The sequence below is a fragment of the Epargyreus clarus genome, unplaced genomic scaffold (assembly GCF_041222505.1).
Source record: "Epargyreus clarus isolate Ecla_fem2 unplaced genomic scaffold, WU_Ecla_fem_2.2 ptg000007l, whole genome shotgun sequence".
NCBI classification, from domain to species: domain Eukaryota; kingdom Metazoa; phylum Arthropoda; class Insecta; order Lepidoptera; family Hesperiidae; genus Epargyreus; species Epargyreus clarus.
In genome coordinates this window covers 19,512,300-19,532,682 of record NW_027332215.1, presented here as the reverse complement: position 1 = coordinate 19,532,682, position 20,383 = coordinate 19,512,300, and the positions used below count along the sequence as shown (strand labels likewise).

The 20,383-nt window shown below is 34.9% G+C and overlaps 1 protein-coding gene across 2 annotated transcripts in view; it reads right to left on the bottom strand.

Moving 5' to 3' along the window:
* Positions 1–86: 86 nt before the first annotated feature.
* The window catches only part of Flo1 (flotillin-1), a 28,261-nt gene continuing 7,964 nt past the window's right edge, over positions 87–20,383 (bottom strand). The window contains exons 3-11 of one of the 2 annotated variants that reach the window (XM_073075020.1): positions 18,721–18,900; positions 17,861–17,944; positions 15,262–15,480; positions 14,056–14,216; positions 12,992–13,100; positions 10,601–10,726; positions 9,602–9,772; positions 4,222–4,329; positions 87–2,511 (exon numbers count right to left, since the gene is read on the bottom strand). In XM_073075020.1, coding sequence (XP_072931121.1) covers positions 4,261–4,329; positions 9,602–9,772; positions 10,601–10,726; positions 12,992–13,100; positions 14,056–14,216; positions 15,262–15,480; positions 17,861–17,944; positions 18,721–18,900 — 1,119 coding nt within the window. In that variant the 3' untranslated portion in view covers positions 87–2,511; positions 4,222–4,260. The remainder of the gene's footprint in view (positions 2,512–4,221; positions 4,330–9,601; positions 9,773–10,600; positions 10,727–12,991; positions 13,101–14,055; positions 14,217–15,261; positions 15,481–17,860; positions 17,945–18,720; positions 18,901–20,383) is intronic. The other variant, XM_073075021.1, reaches the window with a different exon arrangement.

The following is a 20,383-nucleotide window of genomic DNA, read 5'->3' as shown; positions in this document are numbered from 1 at the left end:
TTAATCGAACAAATTTATTGTTATCATTTTATAACGATAGCAAGTAAAATAATTATCTACGTATAGGCACAACAAGAAAACAAAGATGAGTTTGCAAATTTTTATTGAATATACATGAATAAAAACCACGTCAATACACATACATACAATAATAAAACGTGATCCACACAGAAAGTAAAGACAATTGTGCCACTCTCAGTGCCTCAATTTCCTATTGGACAGCGCCGTATTCTAAACGTCATTATGGGGAGGCGACCCGCTAGGACAACCACGAGAATAATAACTACAGTTATTATTACGTGCTTGCACATAGTTACTTAATTATCCCACTCGCTATAAAATAGTACGAAGACCGAGACAAATCGAAGTGTGTGCCTCGTTTCGACTCGATTATTCTAAATTGACGCCGAAAACATCGAAATTGTGTAGGCATCATATAACGAGACATAATCCACAAAAAATATATATAAGCAATACATAAGTAGAAATAAAAGCAAAACGATTATTCGTACACGTAATACATAGGTACAGTTTGTGCTAAACGACGACGAGACAATAGACATTTTGTAACATAGTAGTGAAAGTTAATAAATAATTACACATATCAAAAACATACTGATATATATACAACACAACGTAAGAAAAATAAACTTTGTAATAAAAACAAAAAAGATACTTAATATAAAATTTAATTTTGATTAAGTATTACAACTGTGATGACTTTGAAATGACTTGGACAGCCAACTCTACGCTAACACACGACTTAATTAAAATATTAATTAATAATATATTGAAGCAAATTTCAAGTTCACCTCAGTTGTGATGTTGTTTATAAATAACTTATTAAATATTATGGCACCCGAGCCAATAAATAAATTGTAGGCATTTTTATATTCCATTCATATGATCTCGATAAGTGATGATTCAAAAACTCTATCGCAATTACATTACTGTCGATTATATAATTCTGCTGAACCCCCGGTGATCAAACTCTTCAATCGGCATTACCAAGCTAATGTTAGAGATTCTATTTTTATCCAAAATTAGCCATAAGCAGGCGGGCCACTAGATGATATAACCGTCGCTTTTATACATATGCAACACCAGAGCATACAATACATCGCCAGCTTTGAAGGAAAGCTCGTTATGCGTTTATAAGAGCCCCATAGTAATGTAATGTAATATTTTTTTCCACTGCATTATACTTACTTAAAAATGCTATAGATTAATTTAGATTAATTATATTGGTGGTAACTCCAAGCACTCTCGTAGGTCAATGATTAAATCACGATCCTACCGGGAAGGCATGTTTGCTCACTAAACCAAATCGACACTGGCGTACATTTCGGGAACATTCACGCGACGCCACTACACGGCTCGCCATTACCTACGTATTCAGAACTTAAAAGATATTATATACATAGGTAACAATCAAAAAAATTGTCTATTTCAGTTCAAAAGTGTAAAAAATGAACAATATCATTAACATCCACTCAAAAACGTGAAAATCGTCTAATGTATATCAATCTTTTAGAAAAAGGACATCAACAATGTCTACGAACGCGCTAAATCACAATTATTATTATTATTAGAAATCTAAACTGCACTTCTTGAACACCAAATATTTTCATATACCCTAACGACAGTTTAGCTAAATAAAAAAATATAGGTATCATTTTTATAAGTATAACAGTCATTTGTAATCATCTACTTTGAGAACATTTAGGCGATTGGTCGATTTTTTCGTGGTATGTGTATAAGGAATCAATCCAATTACTCAAGCTGCAATCTCAGCTGCAATCTGTATTCGAAAAATATATCAATAAAATGAATGTGTGAAATTAAAATGCAGTCTTTAAATACAATGGAAGTTTTGTTACAAATAAATTACACAAAGTCAAAGAATAATATACTGAAAATAATTAATTAGATTCGCAATATGACACGCTTCGTGTCTTAGATATAGCTACATAAATATGAAAAAGAAAACTTCTATATGGTTTGGCATTTACGTGACAGATTATTGACTATCCGTTCGTTTTCGATAAACAAGGCCTTTGGTTATTATATAGATAAATGCAGCCCCTTGACCCAACAGGTCTCGTTTTTATCTTTCAAAATAAGTTTTGCTTTTTGAATCATAAGCAAAATCTTACCATTCCTATGACCATAGTCTTCTGAATACATTAATTACATCTAATTTATAAGAAAATATATGAATTACGTTTAATTTCGTACTCTATAATTTATCGTCAATTATTTGTATATAACGTTTGACCAATTACAAAATTTTGTTTTAGTAAAATAATTTATCATAATGGTTGACACTATCTATAAACATAAACTTAGAATTAAAACAACGCTTTATGGCATTTACTTAATACAGGAGGAATATCGTTAGTATATGGAGTAATTGAGGTAAAATAATAAAGTGGATTAACTTTCACTTCAAATTATACACTAAACATCTTCACAGTAAACGCAGCTACACGCCTAGACAGCACGAATTTCCTGTGAATTAAAAAAGAAGTATTATAATAGTGGTAAATAAAGATACATTTTGAATTAACAAAAATAAAACACTTAAAAAGGGTGTAATCAAAATGTTTTGTAGGTCATATTCGCATCTAATAAAAACTATTCGTTGCCTTTCTTAGTTCTAATACTGAGTTTTACAAATACCAACAACACAGGCAAGGATACAAGACAATACGTAGGGATATGCGAACATACGTAGCAAGTGTGTATGCTATTTTGTATTGTATTTATGCTTATGGTACATATTATCCGGATTTTATTTAGGTACCTACACATACATCCTGATTCTGTCTTGTTTAAAAATATTTTACACTTCATTTTGAGCAGATAAAATACACAGCAGTTGGCAATTGTATTCTCTAAGGTGTTCGGAATAACATAACAGAACTCCTTGATTGTTTATAGCTTTCCTATGCCCGGGAATCACCTGAACAAAAGACGTAACAGGAAACCTAGCTACACAAATCTGTGATAATGTAGGAGGAAAATATTATATTTATTCTTTCGTGTAAGTACATTCATATGTTTTCAGTTGTCATGATAACCTTTGCCCAAAGACGAGAGTAGATAATATATATGTTTTACTTATAGTACCTACCTACATACCCAAAAATGATTATTATGGCCTTAATTAAAATTTCATTTCAGTCTTCCTTCCTAAAAAAGCTAATTTTTACTATTTTATACTACTGGTAACTTCTAAATAGTATTTATGCAAGGTTATATAAGCGAGTCAAAATTGTCAGTCAGTCATTGTTTCTCCTCAAGTATGAAAAAAAGGTTCATAAATTACTTGGACCAAGTACTATATTTTCCACTGCCAGAGCATATTATGCAAATTAATGTCTTATAGTTTTTTTCCAAGTTAGTTGGAATACTACACCATTAATTTATTCATCAATTTATCTTCCGTCAATTGTTAAAATTTCCTTTGGTAAATAGGTATTCCTGAGAAAAGGTATAACTGAGCTTAGTTTGAATATTACAGATCTCATTACATGAATAACAAGTTGCGTTCTGGATTTAATCTACTGTTCGACGCGAACACCACAAGACAAAAAAAGAAATAACTAAGTTTGCTAAAGTCGCCAGCACGACAACTGGTATCAAATAAGTAAAAAATAATAATAATGCTCAGGTGCCACTGCAGCTTTGGAAAATAAAGGTGCTATATAAAGTGTATCATAAATGCGTTGCTACCCATTAGGATAGGTAGGCTTTTTATTTAGGCGTAATTATCATAGAATATTAATATACGGCTAAGTGAAAAGACTAGTAGTATTGTATGACGGTTGTAAGTATTTGCGTGCTCGAACCACAAATAATTCAAACGTCTTGTAGAGGTTTTTCTGCCCGTCATTTTAGGTAGCTCGTTGGAGTACATTGTACTTTATTACTTTTTAGCGTCTTAGTTAATATTTAGAAAATATAACTTGATACATAACGTTACCTTATCTTGGTTTATTTAGTTCATTAACTGCAGCATTACCTATTGCATCTTAGTTTAGTTATGAACCTTCTCGAAGAAAGAATAGATAAGATAGAAGAAAGATAGAAATAAATGTATCTATTTTGTTCAGAGTCACTAACAGGCGTGGGTATTGACGATACAATTATTATTTACATACAAATATTATCGGGTCATTGATCGACTGGTTCGAATTTGTGTTGTGTGTTACTTACCTCAGTGAGCGGTTGTCAATTCGTGTGTTAGTGGGCAAATTATCGCAATTTCCTTGCGGAATCGCCGCGGGCCGTGGGCGTGGGCACCGGCGTGGGCTCCGCGAGCGCCTACACCCAACACACATGCAGTTACACGAGCAAGCCAGCGAGTGGTGTTAGCCAACAGACAAGCACATTGATACACGATAACACGATTGAAACGAAAAACAAGTATAAGGATGCTCGTAAACGGAGTATATTATTCAATTTTGAAGTTTAGTACACACATATCACCTACCTACTTATTTTGGCATGTTTTAGAAAAAAAATATGAGTGAATTTTTACAACACCGACATGTGAAATCAACAACATAAAGTTGACTATTAAATTTAGCAAGTTTTTAGAAATGGCAAGGCACAAATAATTTAAATATAATCCCCATAATTTCATTTATTGCGCATGTACGAGTACACCTTGATTACACGCACTCTTTTCTTTGTTACCAAGTTTTTAACACGCCAGATAACTATAACTTAAATGTGCACAGAAATGCAGCCAAAATAATCTAACTTAATCAAAAGTTCATTAGTTATTAAAGTAAGCTTTAAACGTGTTGCAATCTTGCAAACGTTCTTTGCCAGTATTGCCATGAGTACGAACTTCACTATTAACGAATAGTGTTACTTCAGTATGTTGCAATAATATGACTATGTGCTTTACTGCTTGGAGAAGTTTATTCATATTTTTATACTCCGCTTACGAGCCACCTTGTATAGTACACAAATAGTTAATACAGTTTCTATTCGTATGTTAACCTTTATTGTTTTAACTTCAGTTTTAAGGCAATTTAATATAATAACAACAATAAAAAAACACATTATATATTGTACATTGCATTGTGATCTAATATGGCAAGTCCTTAATTTATTTTTCTATTTGCTAGGAAATAAATACAATTTTGAAGGTTAATATACAAACGAGAAACGATTCGTACATTATGTGACACAGAAAAGAGATGAATGGAAGAAATTTTCTAGGTCCTTTAGGTAGGGATTGGTTAGGTTAGGTACTTTAAAATGTTTTTAAATTTATTACGTAAGCTTTTCGTGAACTGAAATAAAGTGAAATAATAAAAAATAAACAATGAGGATTAAAGCTAATTTATGACAAAGCTGAGATGATAGCTTGACTTATCAAGGTCTATTTACTAAAGGCACTCCTTCATCAGAAAAAAATACCTTTAATGTTACAGTAGTGAAGTGTAATGTTACAATACCTGTAGTGTTACAGTGAGGAGAACCGAGCATTACAGTGCGTATAGTCCGCGCCAAACTGCTAGTCCGCTCTGAAGTTGTTGCGAGCAGGTGTAGTCATACAATTTACTATGGCGACGCGATTCATTTCTTTATTCAGAGCGGACTAGTAGTTTTACGCGGACTATACCAGTATTGATGTAATTTGTAACATTTCAGTAATGGACGAGAATCTGTGATACAATCGGATTAATCTTTCTATAATATAAAATTTTGCATGGCTACACTAAAAGCGAATACTCCTTATTCGGTGAAGCAGTATTATAACGTAATGCTCAACATCGATTTTTTCAGTGAGGGAGCACCTGAATAAGTATTTAATTTCAAGGCAACGGGGAAATTTAAGTTAATTATTTCGATATTTACCATATTTTGGCACGATTTATTCGCGCACGTCACACTATTATAATTCGTAACCGTCGTTAAAAAGTAGATAAATGTTAGGTTTAACTATCGTGTAACGTGGTATTGAATGCGCGATAACATTTAACCGTTATTACAATATTTAACTATAACTTAATTTAAATGTTATACGAGTGTTTTCAACGTATTTTGCATAAACTTTGAAAGCGTTTTTTTGAACTATAAGTTAACAGGGTAAAGGATTAATTTTCAATTTTCCTTTATTGCTATATATAACTAGAATAGTTAGTATACTCTATCAACTGAGTATTTAATGAATTTGTCAAATTATTTCGAATAAGTACTATTCAGTTCGGTTTTAATAATGTAGATTTTAATATTATATGTATTCTGTTATCAATATTGTTTGAATCAAAATATACTATTATGTTTTATTTTCATTTCATTTAATGAAAATCAATCAATCCTATTGGAGGATTTGGCATACTTTTACATTTACATTTTACCCACCTCGCATATCTTTGGTGGAAATACACTTATACCGCTTTAATTTTACACGCATGTAATCTTTTATGACATTCTAATTAATAAATAATGTATAATTAAAATCTAATTAGAATACGAATTTGATAGCGCTATGCTACAGAGTATACGATTGAACACATTAGTTTCATAAATTGACACACTATAAACTAAAAGTCACATCATTCTATAACATGTGCAGTGTGCACCTAGGCAAACAACAAGTAAGCAAACAAACTAGTTTTTGAATCATATTTTTCAGTTGTTTCTGTAAATGCAATGTAAAGAAAAAAATCAGCAATCATGTTTTTGTCGATAATGACAGATATACAAATTTTAAAAATATACTTTGTCTTAAGGTTTTTTTTCGATTATCAAAACTAAAAGGCAGTGAAATAAATTTGCAATTAGTAGATGACACAGACTAATTAGTACAGTAGATCTAATACACTAAACTTGGCCACTCCTGCTATAAATAGTTACCGTTAATAGTACCTGTATCACTCTCATTTCATTTTTAATTGTACTTTGTTTGCCATTCAATTTATATTTTAAGTCTGTTGCAAAATCTGTTAATGTTGCGCACGCCTATAATTGGCATGCACACGTGTCTAATAGCAATAGTGTAATACTTATAGAAAGAATTGTGTGTACTGCTGTTGTAGTGCAAATAAATAAATAGTATTTTATACAAATAGATTACAATGCACAAAACAGATAAATTCGTCAAATATTGGGTTTTAATAAATTATAGGCACACCTGCGTATATCAAGCATAAATAATCTAGAACGAGGCGTGAAGAAATACCGTGAATAATCTGAAAGAATTGCTACTTTGTGAAGTTAGTCACGAAATTGACTTTTAATTGAAATGTACAATTGATGTGTTGACTTAACATTATGTTGACATAATTGTTAAGAAATGTTTATTTTCGATATTCGTATAGTTAAGCCTTTAGTTATTTGTTAATTTTCATGTTTTCATCTATCCAATTTTTGCATCCCAATGATTGAATTTGACAATTACTATTGGGCCATAGATCAGTAAAGATTACTCACTCCTAACAAGAAAATTAACCAGTTTTGACAATTGAAATTGTCACTGTCGTCTATTTTCGTGTTTGAAAAATATTAAAAAAGTAGTTTTTAGATCATTTACGAATGAAACGATATTTCTCCGCCCTTTTTCTTCAATTTCGCGTCTTAACTGCGCATGTCGTCATTGTTCCGCGTAAATTATACCATGACAGCCATTAAATGGCTAACAGAATTGTCAGAAATAGTAAAAATTCGCCTTTGGTCGAGAAACAATTTGGTAGGGTTTCATAACAGGCATGAAGGTCTAAAATACGTAACGTTATTGGGGCCAATTGATAGTACGTTAGATTCACCGATATAATACATTCCTTAACGATGATTAACGTCGCCTTATCATTTCAATGTGTGGTAAACACAAATTGATTCTAAAGTCTATTATAATTAACATGTAATGAACTTCCCATTAATTAAAGATCACCAAGGATACCTCACCTTCCCCCTACGCATAGGAAAAAATGGCAAAATAATTAATCTATTCGGTGAAATATTAGTGAATATTAGTACATATTTGAAGCTTTGAACTCCTCATAACTAAGTTATAGCTATTTCCAATATCAGCGAATAAAATATAATGCAAAGTATAATATAGTGGCCCCTTATCTAGAGTGCGAGAGTCATGCATGACCCGAAGACCTTGATGCCGGCACGAGATAATCGTGCTCTTGTTAGTTGTTTAGGGAAAATAGCCTAGAATTTCATAACATCGTACAAAATTTAAAAATGTGCACACCTATTTACATATTATGATTAAAAAACTATGTTTACACATTGAAATTGTTATTATCTAGAACATAGCTTCTTATTGTACATCAGTTATTACCAATTTAGATTAGATTATAATATGAGTAAGCTGTGTTTGTATCTAAACTATGAAGTTTTGTATATGAATACATACATATGTTTATATTCTTTGCGTAAGTCCGTTAAATATGGGATTTGAATCTGTTAAAACTATCGAACGTTAAACATTACGTACATGTATACGCACTTGAAAAATTCACAGCATATATATTTAAAAAATGCCTTTTAAAAAATGTTGTGTGTCATATGTGAGTCACATAAAAATAAAGTTATGACAGCGTGCAAAAACTACTTACAATATTCAGAGAAAACAAACATTAAAGAATGAAAATTTGTAAATTACTAAAATGTGAAAAATACTAAGAAAATGTCAGTATTTTATCAGTGAAAAATTATAAAGTTATTTCTTTATCGGTTTAAACTGAAAAGTATCTGGAAGAGTGTGTCGTGCAGATGTCATCTATATTTTAGCCTTAAGGTAAGCCTAATCTTTACTACCTTAAGAACTGGGGTAGAGAGACAGGAACGGCTGTAAGTGTGCATTGCATAAGACACATAGCTGCAGAATTATAAATCGTGTCACAATCATTGAAAAATCAAAAAAAGAAGTGTGCGGCCCGGTACGCCCGACAGAATTGATAGCTTAAACTAATGTAAGTTGAACTATTTAATATTGAAATTGTTTAAGAGGTGATAGTTTCATGCAGTCTATCGCACACTTAGCACTCAGTCATGCGAAGAGAGGAGAGAGAGAGAAGTGTCTGTTCGAAACGGGTTAGCACTGTGGGTCAGAGTGAGAGAGAGAAGCGTCTATTCGAAACGGGTTAGCACTGTGAGTTAGAGTAAGAGAGAAGGAGCCTACCAGTGGCTACTGTGTGCGTGAGGGAAAGGGAAGCCAGATAGACTGGCGCCGTATCGCGTTATGCCTGCCATACACACTACGCTGCACCGGAGAGGTCTAACTGTTCAGGTACACCGGACGGAATAGACCTGTGCAGGTTCTTGAACCTGTGCAGGCCACCGACGCAAGATCAAAAATCAATTCTTTCGTGTCATACTTTCGGTGCGTCGTGTGTTTGCAATCCTGGTCATCGCAAACCGAACTAAACACCGTACGGTACACCGGTTCCCATACACGCTACCGACGTGCGGTCTACATGTACAGGCAAACCTGTGCAGGTAAACTGTCCCGTAGACCGTAGCGTGTATGACTTACATTACATAACGAAGTGGTTTATCCATGTCTCGCATATCAAGCTTCCCTTTACAAGTTATACTTCAAAGTGTGACGTCATCGCGTTACCTTAACCTTGGAGATGTCGACGCCGGTGACGCCCTTTACGAGCTCCGGGATGCACTGCACGATGCTGAGCACCTCGCCGGTGAGCTTCGCCGCGCCGACCTCGCCGCCGCCGCACGACACCATCGTCACCTTGCGCGCCTGCGATAGTGGCGCCGCCACTTCAGCCGCCACCTGTCGGTGACAAGTAATGTAGTTTGTTGCGTTTTCGTAAGAACGTGATCCTTTTACTCAGGCTCTACTGTCAGTCTGGTTTATTGTTATTCTGTATTGAATGTGATAGGAAACACTTTTAACATTGACCATGCGTGTACTCGTATCGCTAATCCTCTATTTGAGAAACTAAACAGTGTAATAGTCTAACATTATTGAAATTCGTAGACATTTCATATTTGACTGTGATTTTAAGAAGTTTGGTATGACTTAGTATAATATGAAGATGTTAAAGTAGCACCGTAGCACGATTCTGGAGATACCATCAGAAGGGGAAACCATCAAATGGTTGCCCACCACCTGGTACCGTAGGAGCAACACAGTTATATGGGATTCTTCACCGCACTAAAATCTCTCCGGTGGCCGTCCTCGGAGCTGTCATTTTGCCATTCCGTCACCAGACGGAGCACGACGATGTGCGACCACACATACCGCCGTCCACACCGGGGTCTTTGACTAGGCGGTTCGAGGTCCCACTATTGCTATCCACAACCCCGTAAGTCCCCTTTTAGTTGCCTCTTATGACAGACAGGGGATACTGTAGTCCTATTCTGGTCCTGGAACTACAGGGACACACCTAATTTTGCCTAATTACGACAAGAGTTTAGCGCTGTCGGCTAAGGAAATCATACTTATGTAAGGCTTTCCAACTCGGGCATTATGGCTGCCCTCGGGTAGTAGTTTAGTTTCATCTGAATTTTTTTACAGAGCTCCAAGAGCGGCAGTAGCCACTACCATCAAGCGAACTGCGTGCTCGTCACTCATCTTCATATTAAAAATTAAGCATACCTTAGGCAGAGTTTCGAGCATCATGTCGACCATTGCGGCTGATCCGTACTCCTTCCAAGCCTCCGCCTTCTTGGCCATCTGTTCCGCGTCCGCTATCGCCTTGGCTTTGATTGCGTAAGCTTCAGCCTGATAAACAAGAAATTACAGAATAATTAGGGGCCGTTCAAATATTACGTAAGTAGATTTATTACAATTATTTACCCCCCCCCCATCCCCTTTGTCAGCAAAAGCAAGCAAAGGTCTTACCACCCTCACCCATGGTTACGTAAACATTTTTCAATTAATGTACTGTTTACAATTCCTAAACGTATGCACATTTTGCGGGATTCCCCGAAAATGCGTTTCGTCTTCAAGCAAAGACAATGTGAGGGTTGCCATTTGAGTAAACAAGTAAATAACTACCGATGACGTAATCGTCATCAAGACCCCCTACCCCCCATGTCATCCAAAATTAGCAAAGCAAAGACCCCGATTAGTGCTCACGTAATACTTGAACGGCCCCTATACCTTCTACACCTACGCTCAAAACAATACACTAGAATTTCCCGTGTCCTGGATGCCACGGACACACAAAAAGACGAATACACAAACGCTCAGACATAAAACCGAAATTTCAATTCATCATTTACATATGTGCCTGGTTGGGGATCAAACCCGGAACGTCAGACTTGCATGGTGAGAGCTTCGACAGGCAAGTGTTGTAAGGTTTATATATACATACTGCTTCACATTATAATTCGCTGTGTTGTTGAAATATACAAAGACTAGCTTTCACCCGCGGCTTCGCTCGCAGTCAGAGGTTTTATATATCCCTTAAGAACAGTAATTTTATCGGGTTAAAAGATACCCTATGTATGTACATTTCCGAACTCATAAGGAGTACAAAATTTCATAACAATCTGTTATATAATTAAGGCGTGAAAGCTTAGCAAAGTAACAAACTCGCATTCGCATTTATAACGTACTCGTAATTAAGATGCAACCCGGAAACTTACTGCAATGTAGCCTAATATCGACATCGCTATGCCACATGACGACAAACAATAAAATGTTTAAAAATAAAAAGTTTAACAATAAATTGTACATTCTACGTGACCTATTTAGACAGGGGAGTGAGCCTTTAAGAATACTACCCTCGGTCAAAGGGGGAGAGGGGTCTGAGGTTTTCGTCACGTAATCCTAGCCTAGAAAAACCTTAGCAAATACTACGGATGGGTTACAAAATGGTAAAAACGGGTCATCTTATGCGTTCCATATACTGGAATTGCGTGTACTTCCTGATTTTGGTGGACGCTCAGCTGTGCGTCGAGATCATAGATTAGTAAAGATTATGCACTCCTAACATGAAAGTGTAACCAGTTTTGACAATTGAAATTGTCACTGTCATCTATTTTCGCGTTTGAGAATTATTAAAAAAAAAATGTAGTTTTTACAGCATTTACGAATGAAACGATATTTCTCGGCATTTTTCTTAGATTTCGCGTTGTTTTTGCATCACTTAACTGCACATGTCGACATTGTACCGCATTTTCCTTCAATTACAAGGCGGTAAGATATCTTTACTAATCTATGGTCTAGATATAATTACTGTAGCACTCATCCTGTATTATTTTTACAGTACAGTACAGGAATGAAAAAAGAAATATAAGATACTTATTTTATTTATTTTCATTAGCTTATTCAATGAGCGATTTTTTAATCCGCTTTAGTAAAAACTTTTATGCATATAATTAGAATAAAAATAATTTAATACACATTTCGTCGCGCAGCAATTCTATATACACATACATTACGTTCATACATGTTTGCGAGCGACTGCTATTACGTGGCGAAAACGTGCCTTCTTTCTGTAGGCCGTCATTTCAAAAGTTTAGTCTTATTTTACAAGGCAAGTTAATAAATAACGTTTATTCCACATCTGCACTAAACATTTCGCAAAAAAGCCGCAGCCAAGTAGTCAAAGAGCGACATATAGCTCTCCAGCCTGTATGCCAACCATTAGCAGGGTTGTTCCAACAGAAATTTTTAAATTTAATTTACCTTTGTCAAGTTACAAGTGACTTGGACTCGTAAATTACATCTTTTCTATAGTTAGTTTCTGATTATCATCAGGGCAGTCTTAAGGAATGCCGAGGTCCCTGGGCACACGAATTCTGGTTCTGACTTTAGAAATAATTTAGAGAAATATAAAAACCCCGTCACCAAGATACTCAATAATAAAGTAATTTGACAAATGATCAATATTTTTATCTACAAATGTTACGTGCAAGTGAATTTATTAGCTTTTTCAGGCTACTCTTTTGTTGGAGGCCCAGAGCACGAATGTCGTTAGGGTAAAGTTGTTTACTAAAGGTGTTTTATCTATTTTAAAATTTGTAAATAAATACTTACTTCTCCGCGAACTTTGACTGCCTCGGCTTCGGCTTCGGCCTCTAGCACAGTTTTCAGTCTGTGAGCTTCGGCCAATTTTTCTAGCCTGAATTTCTCAGCTTCTGCCGGTCTGTAAACATTAATAAAATAAAATCAACACTGATTTATTGATATACAAACGAAGCAAGGGCACATATTCTACTTATAATGAGTATCCTACTTCAGTTTTACATTATTATGTAAAGGCATATATGACATAATATTATCAAGCCGGATAGAATTTGCAACACACATAGAACAATACCAGTCCCTTCACACGTGGTACGAAGCCGAAACGAAATATTACCGTTTTACCACAACATACAAAACAGGATAGTAATTTTAGGGAGTCTTTCTTACAGAGATGTGGGAAGAAGGTAGCGAAGTGTGCCAAATTCACCAATAGAATTGCTTGACTTTATTTAATGAAATTTCATAAAATGATAACCATTTTGGTGGGAATGACACACATCCACAGCTAAGTTACCTCACACATCTATGCTAGAAAGTTATTCGAACACGCTGTAAGGCAGATCTATATCTGCCTTATAGCGTGTTCACGTGTGTATAGTGGTTTAACAGCTACAATTAAACCGCAAAAAGCCATTCCATGACTGTTCCACTGTCGAACACGGATCTCCTACCGGAGCGAAAGAGTTTTAGGCATAGTCCACTGTGCTCCCAGTGTTGAATTGGATGATTTGACACACTATTCAGAATTTTTCAAAGAACTGTCGTATCTAGGTTTCGTAACCGTTATAGCAAGTGACAGCATACAATAAAGTATGCACCCGCTGCAAGTTCTCCACATCCGCCCAGGACTGACTGTTAGAGAATGTCATCAGGCATTAAGATTTCGCTTTTACTCATTTCTTTTTAGAAGTGATGGAAAAAATAAATAAATAATGAATTTCCAATACGCACATAACTTCACAAATGCCCAAGTATTTTCCTCTGCCTCGAAGCTCGGACCACTCGGTCGAGACTGCCTTTCAACCTAAGCTATACTTTTACCAGCAAGAATACCATAATCAATCGAACGTTACCTGCGTATAGTGGCTTCGAGTTCCTTCTCGCGCCGATGCACCTCCCACTTCTGCACGTTGATCTCCTGCGAGCGCTCCACCACCGCGATCTGCATCTGTTCCTCCTTGATGCGCTGCTTCGTCTTCGCCGCTTGCAACTCGTACGCCATCTCCGCTTCAGCCTGTCGTTGTTACATGATAAATGTTTTATATGTTAGAAGTCATGGATGGATGGTTTGGATGTTATATTCACACCGGAGACAGGTTTTTTTGGCATTACATTATACATTACCCTTAGAGTCGGTACATATCTGACGGAAAATGCGTTACGTATTATCAGTCGCGTTACGCCAGAACAGACAATTATATAATAAAACATTCAAGCTTTCTCACCTAACCGATGATGCGTTAGTGCGTCGAGCATACGACGTCTGTTCCGTTTCCGTGAACGCATTATCAGTTGGTCGGTCGTTGCGCGTAATGTGGCAGATCTAATTTAACCGAATAGACGCGACCGCTGTTACGCTCGACGCATTTTCCGTCAGATATGTACCGATCCTTACAGTAGCTATTAGTTATGGTACCGTTTAGGTAGGTGGTTTTGAAACAGGTAAAACCCATTGTGGTACGACTCCGGCGGTACCACCGCCACACCTATTTCTATCTCATAACAGCAGTGACAAGCGTTGCTGTGTTCCGGTTTGAAGGGTGTGGTAAGGGACACATACTTATCTGAGGCGTTTCAGCTTAGTCCTCACGGGTAGCGGCGCAACTGTGGCCGACCTAGTAGGAATATGTAATCCTATCTGGGGTTGTTTACAGATGTCTATGGGTGGCAGTAGCCACTTACCATCCGGTGAACTGCATGCTTACCTGCTACTCCTATATTATAAAAAAAATATTTGTCATACACTGTAGCTTTATAAATAGTAATAACTATCAAATCGAGAGGATTGTTTCTATTATAATTCCATTTAAACAAAAACAAATAAGTATACTTTTTGGAGTAATTGAATGCCCGCTTACATAGATCCAAAGTGAGAATGTTTTCGAATCCTATGTTTTCAAAATGTGTTTGTACTATTTATAATAAGTACCAGATACAGTGCTTTACAAATGAAATAATTTCATATACATGTATGCTACACACATTAACACAAATAAAACGTCACGTTGCTATACTTCCCGTGTGCTTCACGCATGAATTTCCTTAAGCAAATCCCATACCTTCTTAGTCTGCACTTCGACGTCGTACGCCGCCTTCTTCAGCTCGAAGTCCCGCTGGGCCTTCGCTATCTCGGTGTCGTTGAGGAACCTGGCGGCCATGCGTTGCTCCTCCGCCATCGCCTCCTTGATCTTGGCTTCCGCCTGTGCCTCCGCCTCGCCGATACGGGCGTCCCGCTTCACCTCCGCCGTACGAGCCATACCTAGCGCTTTCAAGTACCCCTGCGTAAGAAAACACATGTAAACGAGCTTCCTTGCATCATATATCTCCGATGTACAGATTGCGGTCGCTTTTAAGGCCTTTATATCTACAGACACAATGTGTAGTGTCAGACCAAATCATATTTTCCTGTGCGTTTTGACAGAGGGCCCGTGTCTGCACGGTCGCGTTACGGAAGATGTAACGTGTGATACATAGGTACGATTTAAGAAGAAGCAGAACGTCATACCCTCCGGGTCTCTCATATGCTGAGGCTATGTCAACATAAGGTCGGTGGGCATGGAATTTCGGGTCTCGAATTTCCCTCTTTGCCCGGGCAGACAAAGAAGGAACATACGATGTCTGTAGATACAAATGCACCATAAGCCTATGCACGCACGAACACGGACATCGCGCACACGAACACAGTATGGTTTTAATACAGCATTTGATGTTTCCTATAGTCTGATTCATAATTAGGTGTCCAAAATGTAAACAAACAAATGTCACTGTCAAAATTAACAAGAAACAAAAACCTTAACAAACTCAACAAAAAACGAAAACTTTACAATTATTCACAATTTAACAAACGCGCTATGAAAACGATAATACATTCGAGTTCAATTACAATCACGAAAATAGTCGGTTAATGAAAAACATCTGCTACGAAACTTAAAAATGACGGCACAAGAAATGTTCTGGGTTCCCATTGTGTTACCATTATCACATTTTAATTTTCTACCATAAACCTTGGTTTTTATTATTATTAGTGTATAGAACGAAATTGAGGTAATATAAATATTAGAAAATGTGAATTGATCTTATTTCTTTTAGATTATTATTTTATTATTGTTGTATTAATTTAATATTGTCAAAAATAAGAAACTACCATTTGAAACGTATTTTCTTTATAGGTCAACACCTTCGTTTACATTTTGGACACCTAATTATGAATCAGTCTATAGTTGTGTACAACAAACGTTCATGTATGCGGATGTATGTTCATGTAGGCATGATGTAAACTTTTTATATAAGAAAAGAAGGCGTTATTTAAAATCGTTTGTTTTAAAATCCATGTACAATTTTATATTCTGACTTTTGGTACGTGTGATGAACAGTCTATGAGAGCTTAAATATAGACGCTTACTTATAGACAGATTAGAATAGGTAATCCAAGGGATTTCATTACCAACATTTTATGGTAAAAGATGTATCAATTAATTGTTTATAGGCCGTACAAAATAACATAGTATAAATATACGATTATCAGGTTTACAATAATTTGTGTTTAACTAGATATGGGTGAGTGACATCACTAAAATTCTTTTGCACTTAACTGATTCCAGTTTGAAGAGCGTAGGCTGAAGGGTTACACAAGCGGTTATTATACAGCAATATATACTGCACACCCATTAAGTTATGTGGAAAGCTACAGCTGCCAAGATATCTGGTTTTAAATCTTTGGCAGCCTCTAGTTGCAACTACTTGACCTAACAAAAAAAGCGTTTGTGTAATTTATACTTATAACTGTTGTATGTACATAAAAGACATCATCATACAAAAGCTTGTACTAGGACAAATGTATATTTTACAATCAATGACTAATTAGACTCCTAATTCAAATGATTACAGAAAATATAAACTTTCTGGTGTAACTCTAGTTCAATAGATCGAGCATTACTATTTATTTGCTCCACACGTACGAAAACCACTACATTCGTGCAAGTGTGAAAAACGAGATAATAAGGTGCAGTGTGTGCATATTAGGAGTCTATCCAGTGAGTTGGCCTAGTTCGTCATAGATGTATGATTCTCGTACAAAATAGTGTCTCTAATATATTGATAATAGACAGTGTCTGAATACATGTAATTTGATATGTTTTGGAAACATAAGAAATGTTACTTCACTATATCTTTGTTCTTTATGTTATATTCTGTATCACATTAACTTCAATGGAAACACTTGATATGTAGATACATATTAGGTAATTAAAAGCTTCGTTTGTGATACTTATTGCTACTACACATATAGGTTATATAGATATTATCATAGCTGGGGGAAAATAGATACGTATATAATTTTAAATCATATGCGCAAAATAATATAATGCACATTTCACACTAATTTTTGATTGAACATACCTTTGCTTCCTGTTTCCGTGATAGAACAAAAAGATTACCGTCTGATGTATAATATGTATACAAATCGTCTAATGTTAAATGAATTATTTAAAGGTGAGAAAGACATTTGTAATAGCATTAAAAGTTGATTTAAGAATCAATGTAAAAAAAGCTATTTATCAAAATTACATATAATTATTATAATAAATAAATTGACTATCAAAAAGTAAATGTATCTTAAATCCAAGTATTTACATCTAATGTTAAATGTTCTCAACATACCTCTTCATCTCGTATGTCTTTTAGCGTGTAAGACACGACAGTTATTCCCATGTTGATTAGGTCGCTGGAAGCTACTTCAAATACCTGAAAGAAATATGTTACCCACTAAGTATGATATGTCGACCGAGCTTGTCACAGGTTCCGGTGAGCAAAAAGCTGGTGGCTATTTTGCACAAAAATTAAATCTCGCCGTCACCAAGGAAACCCACCAGACAGCGTTTTGGGAACCATGCCTCACACGGCAATTTTAGATGGCTTGTTTTACTTATAGTTTTCTTGTATATTTTGTAAATAAGTTCTTTTTTTAGTTTATACTTTATTTTATTACTTTAAATTTTATGTATTCAATCATTATATTCAATAACCATAAATAAAGAGAGCTACCCACTGAGTATATATATTATTATAATATAGGAGTATCAGGATAATATATAAAAGTTATATATTATCCTTAAAAAATCCTTATAAAATACAATACAATTACATACAATAGCCACAGACATTTATATAATCTCTCAACAAACCTACACTTTTAAAATGTGTCTATATAGACAATTTGCATTGAGACTGCAAGCAACTGGAAATTGCAGTTTGAATGTGGTTAGGTAACATTATCAGTAACAGTTAACAGTAACAGAAAACTGCATACCAAACGATAGTCCACTTATAGTTGGCATGCAGTTCTAACAAATAAAGCAATAATGCAGTCGGTTTGCAAATTGCATGTAAACTGCAATTTTGCAGTTAGCTTGCATCAATGCAGATCACTTGTGTATAAACTAAATATTTTAATATTACAATTAATAACTTTATTAACAATATATTTAAATCATATTAAACAGTAATAATATTATAAGTACCTTTTTGGAGAATATTTTTCTGTCCTTATAAATTTCCTCCACTGTCATAGATCCCATAATAGCGCGCTGGTGACCTTCAAGGGTTACGAGGGCTATGTGCTGGATCTCCTGCTCAGATTTGCCTAGAAACTGCTCGCAAGCTGAGAGCAACATTTCCGCATTCTGACCTTGAATCTTGACCTGAAATTTTTTTATTTATTTTTACAAATCCAATGACATATCGATAATTTCTAGATATCAATTATAAATCCTATATATGTCCTTGTAAAGTGAAAGTAAAGTTTTTTTATACAAACTTTATTATAATGGATGCTAAATTTGTCTGCCCTGCCTGATTATAGATTTCCATAGGTAGCAGTGGCTACTTACACTTAGATGGACTACATAATTTATTTATTTATTTAATTATTGCAAAATCCACAGCTCTTAAAATCATACAAATACATTTCTTATATAGTATTTCTTACAGCCAATTACGGATTTACATTTTTTTAACTAAAGAACTTATAACAGCACCAATAAGCGTTTTATAAATAGGTATTAATATAAGTATATAAATACAGTTATAAATACTATAAATATATAATTAATTACAAACATAAACACACACATATGTAATATGTATTATGTATAATAATTTATATACCAAAGATGTTATGTAAATAATATGTATATTTCAATTGTATGTTTACTTAGTCACTAATATGGAGATTATTAATGACTTTATGTACCTCTTTTTTACCCGACTCCCAAGGAAAGGTTATGTTTTTCGCGCGTATCTTGTATGTTTGTCTTTCTTTATTTGGTCGGATCTATTAAACGGCTAGATGTATGTCGACAATTAAGTCATTATATTCGTCTCAATGAGCAGAGTGTCCTTAGATAGGTGTTAGAAAAAAAAATTATATATGGCGGATTTTGGCGCGAAATAATAACACATTTTAAAAAAAAGATTAAGAAAGAGCTTTTGTAAATTCTACCCCTAAGAGGGTAAAATAGGGGATGACAGTTTTAATGAAATCCTTTAACTTTGAAGCAACTACTATAAAATTTAGTATTTGGCTTTCTGGATAGGAACAAGCAAACACTTATTTATCCCTTTCCGAAAAATCAACCCCGTAGAGAGTAAAATAAGGGTTAAAAGTTTATTTGAAGAACCGTCAATTTTGAAGCAAACACTATGACATTTTGTATCTGACTTGTTAGATAAAAATAATGAAATTCTACCCCTAACGGGGTAAAATAACGACTGGAACTTTGAATTACTGAAGTTATATATTCTATAGAGCGTAAATGGTGTACTTTTTTCCGAAATAGTAACACGTTTTAAAAAAAGTTAACCAAACCTATCGAGTAGGGTATCAAAATAAAGGAAATTAAAAGGAGATTACACATACGTTATATAATATATACACATATATAACACATCGAGATGACTGTCTGACTAATTGAGTAAGTTGCTGTGCCAGGCATCAACCTAAAGGTAAACCGCTGCACTTAAGTGTGCTGGAATTTTACACAAAGGTTCTTTATATAGCGTAAATGAGCAGTTGCTTTCAATTTAGAATAATTTATTATGCACATAGCTTTAATATGATAAATATTTCCTATATTTATTGCCACAAATATTCTTGTATAAACGGGAAACAATAACTAAAATCTA